General features: G+C 39.2%; 1 protein-coding gene across 1 annotated transcript in view; it reads right to left on the bottom strand.

Moving 5' to 3' along the window:
• ltbp1 (latent transforming growth factor beta binding protein 1) overlaps positions 1-11,463 on the bottom strand; it is a 94,686-nt gene that overhangs the window by 70,934 nt on the left and 12,289 nt on the right. Inside the window, exon 3 of the mRNA XM_034898560.1 lies at positions 3,589-3,786. Coding sequence (XP_034754451.1) covers positions 3,589-3,786 — 198 coding nt within the window. The remainder of the gene's footprint in view (positions 1-3,588; positions 3,787-11,463) is intronic.

Below are 11,463 nucleotides of genomic sequence, written 5' to 3'. Positions count from 1 at the left end.
CCCCCAGCATGGCACTTAATAGGCAAGTGAATGAAGCCCCTCCCCCCACAATCGCACTCGTGCATGACGTCAACGGACCATGCCAGTGCTGTCTGCATTTTCTTTTCCTCACTCAGTGTTAGGCTTCTGAAGATGTGCCCCTCCCTCCCCCCTCCCCTGAAGAGTTGAACTGAATGGACCTCCTGTAAACTTTGAACCGTCACATTTACCTTCAGCTTAATGAACAGCTCTTTTGCATATTCAGTGCAAAGAGCAAGAGGGAAGAAGGGGAAGGGGGGGATATAAATTTCCTGGGTCTTGGAATTTGGCTATAAAAAAAATATGCTTTTTCTAAAGGAAACTTGTCTTTTGTATATAGATATTATTCAAACTAAAATGGAGAAAAGAGATAAAAGATATTTTCAAAAATAAGCATATGCTTATTTTTTAACAGTAAGTGCTGTAGTCCAACCAGCAGGAGACAAGTTATAATTAAGGTAAGTTTGGAGGCACCACCTTATGTAATCATTAAATTAGCCTCCATATTTTAGTTGTATCTCTTTTCTGTGTTATACATTGTAGACAGTCCCTAAACTCTCTAACTGGTCTCAACACAGGAACTACACACAGCTGGATTAACACAACTACTCTGCCTTTCTGTCCAATCTCCAGCAGTCAGATTCACTGGGTTCACTCAGAAGGAATCACTGCACATGGGGTGGGGGACCTTTAATGACATTTTGAACATGTTTAGAAGCTAAACATTCTAACTTTCCCTGTTGAAGCCTGTAGGGGACTAACTCTAGCAGGAGGATAACTCGGTGTAAACAGCACAGATTGGTTAGTCTCTCTCTACTGACAGACCTGATTGGTTAGTTTCTCTCTACTGACAGACCTGATTGGTTAGTTTCTCTCTCTACTGACAGACCTGATTGGTTAGTCTCTCTCTACTGACAGACCTGATTGGTTAGTTTCTCTCTCTACTGACAGACCTGATTGGTTAGTCTCTCTCTACTGACAGACCTCATTGGTTAGTTTCTCTCTCTACTGACAGACCTGATTGGTTAGTTTCTCTTTACTGACAGACCTGATTGGTTAGTCTCTCTCTACTGACAGACCTGATTGGTTAGTTTCTCTCTCTACTGACAGACCTGATTGGTTAGTTTCTCTCTCTACTGACAGACCTGATTGGTTAGTTTCTCTTTACTGACAGACCTGATTGGTTAGTCTTTGTAAATTATAGAGTGTTGTGTAGACCAGGGGCCTGTTGTACGAAACTAGGATAATTATTTCGCATCTCTTTGGAAAGTAGAGATGAGCAGCGCAGCGTCCCTGGTCTCAGCTTCAGGCTTATACAGGCCGCGCTCCGAAGATTAAGTGTGACGATATTAATGTAGCGATATTCCAGATGATATTAATGTAGTGATATTCCCAGATGATATTAATGTAGCGATATTCCAGATGATATTAATGTAGCGATATTCCCAGATGATATTAATGTAGCGATATTCCAGATGATATTAATGTAGCGATATTCCCAGATGATATTAATGTAGTGATATTCCCAGATGATATTAATGTAGCGATATTCCCAGATGATATTAATGAAGCGATATTCCCAGATTAAATTAATGTAGAGATATTCCAGATGATATTAATGTAGTGATATTCCCAGATGATATTAATGTAGTGATATTCCCAGATGATATTAATGTAGCGATATTCCCAGATGATATTATTGTAGCGATATTCCCAGATGATATTAATGTAGCGATATTCCCAGATGATATTAATGTAGCGATATTCCAGATGATATTAATGTAGCGATATTCCCAGATGATATTAATGTAGCGATATTCACAGATGATATTAATGTAGCAATATTCCCAGATGATATTAATGTAGTAATATTCCCAGATAATATTAATGTAGTGATATTCCCAGATGATGATATTAATGTAGCGATATTGCCAGATAATATTAATGTAGTGATATTCCCAGATGATTATATTAATGTAGCGATATTCCCAGATAATATTAATGTAGTGATATTCCCAGATGATGATATTAATGTAGTGATATTCCCAGATTATATTAATGTAGTGATATTCCCAGATGATATTAATGTAGTGATATTCCCAGATGATATTAATGTAGCGATATTCCCGGGTGATATTAATGGCAGACTGGTCAGACCAATATATTCATGATTTAATTTTCTTGTTGCTTGTCCTTCTCTAATAAAGGACAGTTTGTGTAACTTCTTAATATGTAGGCCTACTGTTTTTTATTATTTGTTTCATAACCTTCTCATTAGTCTCCCATCCCTGGAACAATAGCGCAACCTATATACAGAACTTATGTAGTGGAGTTATCATTCATCACACTGGGAACACCACAACGCTTCTTCATCTTTTTATTTTAGTGCGATCACTTGTCAGAAGAATAAAAAAACATGAATATAGTTTTACAAATGCTCAAAGCATGTATTGAAGTCACTTACTTTTTTCTAGTTGTTGTCCCTTTCTGTTTGTTTGGCATCAACATTAATTGTACAAAGAATTAGATATAGCTTATAGAGATTTGTGCATATGGTTGTAAAACCTGTTCTCACGTTGTGAATAAGGGTTTGAAATTAAGCCTAAAGTCCTTAAAGGGTCCAGTTCCCGAGGAACATTAGTTCCCTCTAATCTCTTTTAGGGCAAAGGCTAACTAATAGTACATTTTATTGATATAGTGCTACATGGTAGGCTAAATAATAATACATTTTATTTATATAGTGTTACATGGTGGGCTAAATAATAATACATTTTATTTATATAGTGCTACATGGTAGGCTAAATAATAACACATTTTATTTATATAGTGCTTTACATGGTAGGCTAAATATTAATACATTTTATTTATATAGTGTTACATGGTAGGCTAGTTAAAGACACTTTACAGTAAAACCAGCACATTTATCACCCAAAAACCGAAACATGAAACGAGCATATTTAAAGCATTAAAACGCAGTGTAGTCTACAACTTAGTAAAAAGGTGGAGTGACTGTCGGCTAAGTAGATATTTTTACACCCTCACACATTCAGTCGGGTCCGCAATAGTCTGTTGGGCTTTTTCTCTCCGTTTGATAAGAGCCGTATTTCCCTTTCTCCATTTTATATTCTTCACCTCCTCGTTACTTTCCATTAGAAGCTGTTGTTCATTGGGTGAAACATACGGCGCATGCTGGATATCTTTATTCTACTTTCGTGCAACAGGCCCCTACTCTATCTGTAAAGTGTAAGTCTAGATAACTCCTGTTAGGATCTGACACTATGAGTAAAACTAAATTGAATTAAAGAAAGAAATCGTTAGAAATGGTAAATTCAGAGACACTTATGAGACACTATTCCAGTGACAACTGAAAAGGTTCATGTGAGTTCTAACTATTTCACAGTTCAGTGCAGCCCATGCAATTGATGACTCAAACATGCAAGCTTTACAGGAAGATCAATGATAAATAAGAGGAAAAATGTCACGTGTTGCACCCACACTTTCCATCTGGATCACAAGCCCCATAGCTTAGCCTTTACTTGTCCCGCTAGCATCCCAGTTCCCATCACTCACCGGGATTGTGGCCGTTGCTGTAGGTCAGAGGTAGGGTGTGTGTGGAGTGGACCTGAGTCTGGCTGTAGCCCATTGATGGCTGCTGCTGTCCGTTCACAACAGCCAACTGGCAGAACTTTCCAGTAAAATCGGGGGGGCACTGACACTTGTCCCTGGTGCTGCACTTCCCGCCATTCATACACGGGAGGTGACACACCACTGAGGAGATAAAGAAGAAGAAGATGATGTCAGAACACTGACAGCCATTCTCAACACATCTGTGAGTGGATTGGAATTCACATTAGTCTGACGTTCCCACAAGTTTGGGCTTCAGTTCCCTGTCAGAAAAGTTAAAAAATATTATTCATAATATTTTTGGTTGGTATGATTGAATATTTAGCATAACATTGCTGTTTGCAAGCCAGTTACACACGACAGATCTGCTGGTTACATTTTGTGTAAACAGCATCAAACCCACGATGTGGTACAAACAAAAACTACTATTTCCAAAAGCTATAGTTGCAATGCAGGCTGGGAAAGCAGCAGGGCCAGATGGACTCCCAATAGAACATTACATAAATACTTCAAAGATAAATTTGCAACTCCCCTTTATGAGATGTAGAGAATCCTACAACAATGGCCAATCTCTTGGCCTCAATGAGAGAGACCTTAATCACCCTGCTTCCAAAACCAGGAACAACTAAAACACTACATGTTAGAACATGCAACCTATAACTTTAATCAACAGTGATACAAAAACCCTCTGTTACCTTTGGTGAAAAGGAAAAGGGTATGCTTCCAAGTATTGTGGGGGATGACCAAAATGGATTTGTAAAGGGAAGAAAAGGATCCTATAATGATAAACATTATAGAACACAGACTTATATCTTTGACTACATTTGGTTTTGGAAATACTTTCCTTAACTGGATTAAACTATTACATTTCAACTAGATAGATAGATAGATAGATAGATAGATAGATAGATAGATAGATAGATAGATAGATAGATAGATAGATAGATAGATAGATAGACAGATAGATTCCAACATAACAACATACAGAGAAAAAGCTAAAAACATATAGGCATTACAAATAAATAAATAATTAATTAATATGAGGGGGGCCCTGCCATGCACGAGTGTGTGTGTGTGTGTGTGGGGGGGGCTATCACATCTTTGCCTTCCTGTGTTGATTCTGTAGTGTTTATATCTGTTCTTTGTGCAGTCTGGGACCCTACAGCACCTGCTGGAGGGCAGCAGTTGCTACTCCTCATGCAACACATGGGAAGGGTCCAGGGAGATTTTGTCAGCAGGTCTGATGTGGTCTGCAGTCCGTGGCTTTAAGTGAACGCGTTTTCCACTGAGTGGCCCACCAATTTTGTACAGATTCCCAGGAGCTGTTCAATCCTGGTCTTCAGATGAGCTTAGAGGCCCCCAAACCACACTGCACCTCCATACTGCAGGACGCTTTGAATTGTTGACCAAAGAAAAGAGACAGGATCTCCCCAGGAGTCTCCCTACTGCCTAAACCAGATGTACTGACAAATGAAGTGGGGTCTGAGCCCTTTAATATTACAAGGGTACACCTCTTTCACCACTTCTGTTGATGATGGCTATTGAACCATAGCTATAGTAATTATTAGTGCTGTCAAATGATTAAAATATTTAATTGCGATTAATATCATTAATGACACTGTTTGCGGGCCCAGTCTAGCAAGTAGTTTTTCTACTGTTACAAGTTGTTGCAACAGCATGTGAAAAATACAAAATTTGCTAGGCCAAAAAGAACGTTAGTCTCGCCATACAAAAATGTACGTTAGCGCGGTTAATAATGTGTTTAACTGACAGCACTAGTAATTATATTTAGTAAGTAAATGCAGAGATCATAGAATAGCTGTTTTTGCTGACAACGTCATTTTATTCTAAAAACATTTAAACACAACCACCCTAATGCTGCGTAATGGGAATAAAAAAAACAATATACAGACCAATGCTTGTTTACTTTCAAGCTCTCATCTAATTTGATATGTTTGGGCATTAAAATAACCGCATTTAGTAACTAGAGCACCAACAAACTATGAAGTAATAATAAACTCAGTACATAGAAAAAATAGAAAGGTCTTTACCTTTATCTATGATATGGAGAGTTATACATTTTTAAGTTATATATTTTAAATGAAAATATTGCCTAAATTCATGTATTTATTTTTAAATATATCTCCCCCCAGAGGAATTTTAAGAAACTCACAGCATTCTTCAGGAAATTTACATGGAATAAGAAATGTCATCAATTTCATACTGGGGGGCTGGAATGTCCAAATCACCCTATAGTTCTATGATTAATGTATGGTATGAGGTAAAAGAATATATGAACAAATTGGACTCTCTGTCACAATTCAGCCACGTGTAGGGCAATGTTTCATATAAACCAGGCAAGCTGGATGCAGGATTCCAGACATGAGCAAAGAAAGGAATAAGTAAACTAGATGACGTCTTTAAAGAAGGGATTCTGAAGACCTTTATAAGGTATGACATCCCAAGGAAATTTTTTTTAAATGTCTCTAAGTGAGGAACTTTATTTCCTCTATACAAAACCAATCAGTAGTGATTCCTGAAGTCTCATCCTTAGGAAACTTATAACAAATAATTGTCATGATAAGGTTTTGATTTCATCAATATGTAACTGGCTTGCATCTGTCTCTAAAGCAACATGGTTAACAAGTCTTAAAAAAGGACATTTCAGACCACAATTGAAAAAGAAAAAACTGAGACGCATCTCAAATTAAACAGCAAACTCCAATTTAAAGCTTCTGTCATATATGTTGCTGATTCAGACATACACAACTCCATTGAACTGGCAATGTACCTGAGCTTCTTTTTAAAATGCAATGAGAATAAAGGGACCTTTATGCACTGTGTCTGGGAGCGTGAGAAAATGAAAACATGCTGCAGGGAGGTGATCAATAAAACTGTAGACATCTTGTCAGTGAATATTTCACTTAGCCTTAAATTAATTTTGCTGCACTCATTCCCAACATGTATCCTGCACTACAGGCAAAAGGACTACAGCTCTCATCTGGAAGAAAATAGAGATACCTACAATGGGTGCTTGGATCAAGAATATGAAAATTGTTATTGCAATGAAAGGTAAACAGCAACATTCGGTATTTCACACACTATTATTCACAATATTATTCTCTTAGGGATGGCCCTTTGTGTTTCTAATTGTCCAACTGTCTAATTGTGCTTATTGCTAATAGCAACACATACTCCAAACATTTACCTTGTTGCTTTGTGACTACATGCAGGCATTGTACATAAAATGGAAGGCCTCCCTATCCTCACCTTCCATTCTTTTTTTTAATTTAATTTAATTTGATATAGTCTGGACTGCAGCTGACTAAAATGAGCTGGCAGTTATTATTAATAAAAAAGCACGAGCTGAGGGCCAGAAAGCTCTCAGCACTCTGTGAACCTGGAAGAGAATATACCAGAGGAGCTGGAAAGACACCCCTTCAATCCCCTCTCTAAGGACTGCAGAAGGCCAGATGGCATACACATCCAACAGGCTGAATGATTGAGATTTAAAAAAAGAATCATCAGAAGTTATTCCCTGAATATTTTATGCTATCACCAAACTCATCAACTGGCCAAGTACCTTTCATTCCACCTTGCCATGAACTACACTTTCTCCATCTGCTGTAATGAAAAATAGGTCAACAACTATTTTATTTAGATTTTAGCGTTTGCAGTTTTAGTTGTAACATCAGTTAATAGTGACTACAGAATACATCATCAGTAATACAGATGAAGGCATAGCAGGAGCTTATTTTCAATGGCACTAGACCCTCCTGTTTCCAGCTGGTGGACATGGCTGATGTGTGGCTCCTCAAAACCATGTGCTGATGTGAGCACAGATTTCCAAAAATACTGCCTATGTTAATAGATATTGGATTGAAGTCTTAAATTCCTAAGAATTAGTATAAACAAGATAGCAAGACAAGCTTGTGGCTTGGTAAGGCCAAACATTTAGCTATAAAGCAGTGCCTTAAGCTAAATGCTATTAGCTAAGTATGTGTACAAATACGGTACGTTTTTCATTGCTCTTAATACACTTACACAGCAGTAGACATTAGAGCTAAAACAAGAACAAAAAAGATAAGGCAAACAACAAATATAGGTAAAGAATAGACAGAGCTATGGGGGCGGCTGTGGCTCAGTGGTAGAGCGGTTTCCTGCCAATTGGAAGGTTGGTGGTTCAATCTGACCCTGAGTTGCCCCCGATGCTGCGCCATCGGAGTATGAGTGTGTGTGAGTGTGTATCTGATGAGCAGGTGGCACCGTGTACGGCAGCCTCTGCCACAGTGTATGAATGTGTGTGAAGGGTGAATGTTTCCTGTATGATGTAAAAAAAAAAAGCGCTTTGAGTAGTCGTTAAGACTAGAAAAGCGCTTCATAAAATACAGCACGTTCACATTTACCTATTATGTGATAAAATAGGTGTATATATACCTGTAATTATGGAAATATGTGAAAAGTCATAACACAAAGTGTCTGATGCCACACATCATGACCTGGGTCAGGTGGGTTAAACATTACTTTATTAAACCAAATTAGACCAAATAAACTACACAGAGAATGGGATGTGGCCATCAGGGAAGTCTGTGGTGTTAGGTTTGTATGAGTGACGTGTGTGTTGGTGTTGTAAAGTGTAAACTTAGCAGAAGGCAAACCTAGGACAACATGCCCTAACCTAACCAAAGCTTGGTGTGACTGTGGAGACAGCCAGGGCAGAGAGAGAGGAGACTGCAGCACCTCTGCACACCAGCCCAGGTGAGCTCAGGTACACCGAATAGTGGATTAGGCTCAGGTGAGAACACACCACGCCAATATGACAACATAGGGGCTCCACAGGGTATAAGTCAAGAGTTTCTGTACATTTGAAAGAATAGGAATAGTGCAAAAAAAGAAATATAGAATGTATAGACATGGAGGATATGGTTATGTGCATTATATGCATCTATATACACTCACCTATAAGATTATTAGGAACCCCATACCAATACTGTTTTTGACCCCCTTTCGCCTTCAGAACTGCCTTGATTCTACGTGGCATTGATTCAACAAGGTGCTGAAAGCATTCTTTAGAAATGTTGGCCCATATTGAGAGGATAGCATCTTGCAGTTGATGGAGATTTGTGGGATGCACATCCAGGGCACGAAGCTCCACCACTTCCCAAAGATGCTCTATTGGGTTGAGATCTGGTGACTGGGGGGGGGCAATTTTAGAACAGTGAACTCATTGTCATGTTCAAGAAACCAATTAGAAATGATGGGAGCTTTGTGACATGGTGCATTATCCTGCTGGAAGTAGCCATCAGAGGACGGGTACATGGTGGCCATAAAGGGATGGACATGGTCAGAAACCAGGCTCAGGTAGGCCGGGGCATTTAAACCATGCCCAATTGGCACTAAGGGCCCTATGGTGTGCAAAAAAAACATCCCTCATACCACCACCAGCAGCCTGCACAGTGGTAACAAGGCATGATGGATCCAGGTTCTCATTCTGACTCCACCATCTGAAGGTCTCAACAGAAACCAGACTCATCAAACCAGGAACATTGTTCCAGTCTTCAACTGTCAATTTTGGTGAGCTCTTGCAAATTGTAGCCTCTTTTTCCTATTTGTAGTGAAGATGAGTGGTACCCGGGGGGGTCTTTTGCTGTTGTAGCCCCCCCAAGGTTGTGCGTGTTGTGGCTTTGCTGCACCTCGGTTGTAACGAGCGGTTATTTCACTCAGAGTTGGTCTTCTATCAGCTTGAATCAGTCGGCCCATTCTCCTCTGACCTCCAGCATCAACAAGGCATTTTAGCCCACAGGACTGCCGCATACTGGATGTTTTTCCCTTTTCACACCATTCTTTTTAAATCCTAGAAATGGTTGTGGTTGTAAATCCCAGTAACTGAGCAGATTGTGAAATACTCAGACCAGCCCGTCTGGCAGCAACAACCATGCCACGCTAAAAAATGTCTTAAATCCCCTTTCTTTCTGATTCTGACATTCAGTTTGGAGTTCAGGAGATTGTCTTGACCAGGACCATACCCCTAAATGCATTGTAGCAACTGCCATGTGATTGGTTGATTAGATTAGTGAGAAATTGAAAACGGGTGCTGCTAATTAATCCTTTAGGTAAGTGTATATATATATGTCACCATATAAACGGTTTGCTAGATTGGATCTCTATGCTAGAACATGGGGAAAGGACCTGGACCTTCTGGAGGCTCCTCAGAAGCTTTGTGCTGGGAGGAGTTGGCATTAAGCTATAAACTAAAGAGAAAACTGTTCATCATGAAATCATATAATGAAATTGGGCTGTTTGTGTCTCTCTTAAACTAAAGAAGTTCCAAACATCAAAATTCACCAGGATATTCAGGTTGTCAGTGGTTCACTTCAGATCTCATTTTAAGAATCTTCACACATGTTATTTCATGATACTTTAATGAGAATTACATAAGTATTATTCATATTGTAAACATCAACTATCATAAATTGTATGCTGTCTATGAGAAATATCTATGATATGAGTTGAATGTGTTCAGTCTCTCTGGCTGATAAAAGTCCCCAGGGACCACACAAAATTATTTTGTTAAGATAATAAACCTTCATAGTGAAAATCAAATCTAAATCTCTTCAATAAAACAAGAAGTGATAAGCTTCATAAAACATACAATTTTGATTCAACATCTAAACCAATCAGCTCTTAGATGAAGGGTGAGCCAGGTGTTTCCTATCATGCCCGGGAATTTCGTAGTTAATGGAGAGCAACTTCAGAGCTTAAGTCCAAAAAGCGCCCGCAACCTTGATCTCATGAGATCATCCCTGTTTATGTTAGCATGACATCAGATCATGTCAGGAACAGGTCAACCACAAATCTACCCACCACTTTGTGGAGCTATCACTGGTGACAGAGTGCAACTCCAATGCACTTCCACTATACATTTTGCAAAAAAAGCGCCAGGAAAACATCAGGCGTGTTGCAAGAGAGCAATAAATGCCAAGAAACACAGGGAAATAATGGACCGAGTAACTACAAGCATAAGATATTTCCAGTGATTAAAAAGGGCTACATTTCCTTTTACAGTGTTGTGGTTAAAGTTGAATCAATTGAGAACAGTTCAACTCTGCATTTTGTTTTTGATTTCACATTATATAAGTAGAAACAATGTGAGAGAAAAAGAGACAAGAGAAGCAGAGCTGCATCCAGTTGGGCTCCGAGCCAATCAGACAGAGGGATGACGACTGGGCGGGAGTCCCAGGCAGCATGTTTCTGCTGGTTAGCCGGGGTGAAAGCCCTGAGGCATCTATCAGACTTTTTGGTTTATTTCACTGTGATATGATAGTTATTTCAAGTCTCTAATAAAAACGCCACAATAAAAGCCCGCTACAAAATATTTATATTAGGGCTGTCAGTTAAACGCGTTATGAATGCCGTTAACGCAAACCCCTTTTCTTTTATGGCGAGATTAGCATTCTTTTTGGCCTAGCAAACTTAGTAGTTTTTTTACATGCTGTTGCAACAACTAGTAACGTTAGAAAAACTACAACACCCACTGGATCTAGCTAGACCGGAAACACAAAACAGGCACACCGTGCACACGCCGTTTGGGCTCTTGAGGCGGCCAAAGAGTAGTAACCTTACGTTATGGTGTCTCACGCTCGCCGTTGATGCAAAACGGTCCCAATAAGATTCTGAATGGAAAGTTTACTTTTTAAAAGTTGCCAAATGTTCCATTGAAGAGACCAAAGTGATCTATGTGAAAACATAATCATCATCAACATATCATCGAGAGCACGTCCAGTCTGAATACCACCTGATGGCCAAGCACACAGCTGATGC

Source organism: Etheostoma cragini, chromosome 17, assembly GCF_013103735.1.
Source record: "Etheostoma cragini isolate CJK2018 chromosome 17, CSU_Ecrag_1.0, whole genome shotgun sequence".
Classification (NCBI taxonomy): domain Eukaryota; kingdom Metazoa; phylum Chordata; class Actinopteri; order Perciformes; family Percidae; genus Etheostoma; species Etheostoma cragini.
This window is presented reverse-complemented; position numbering and strand designations above follow the sequence as displayed.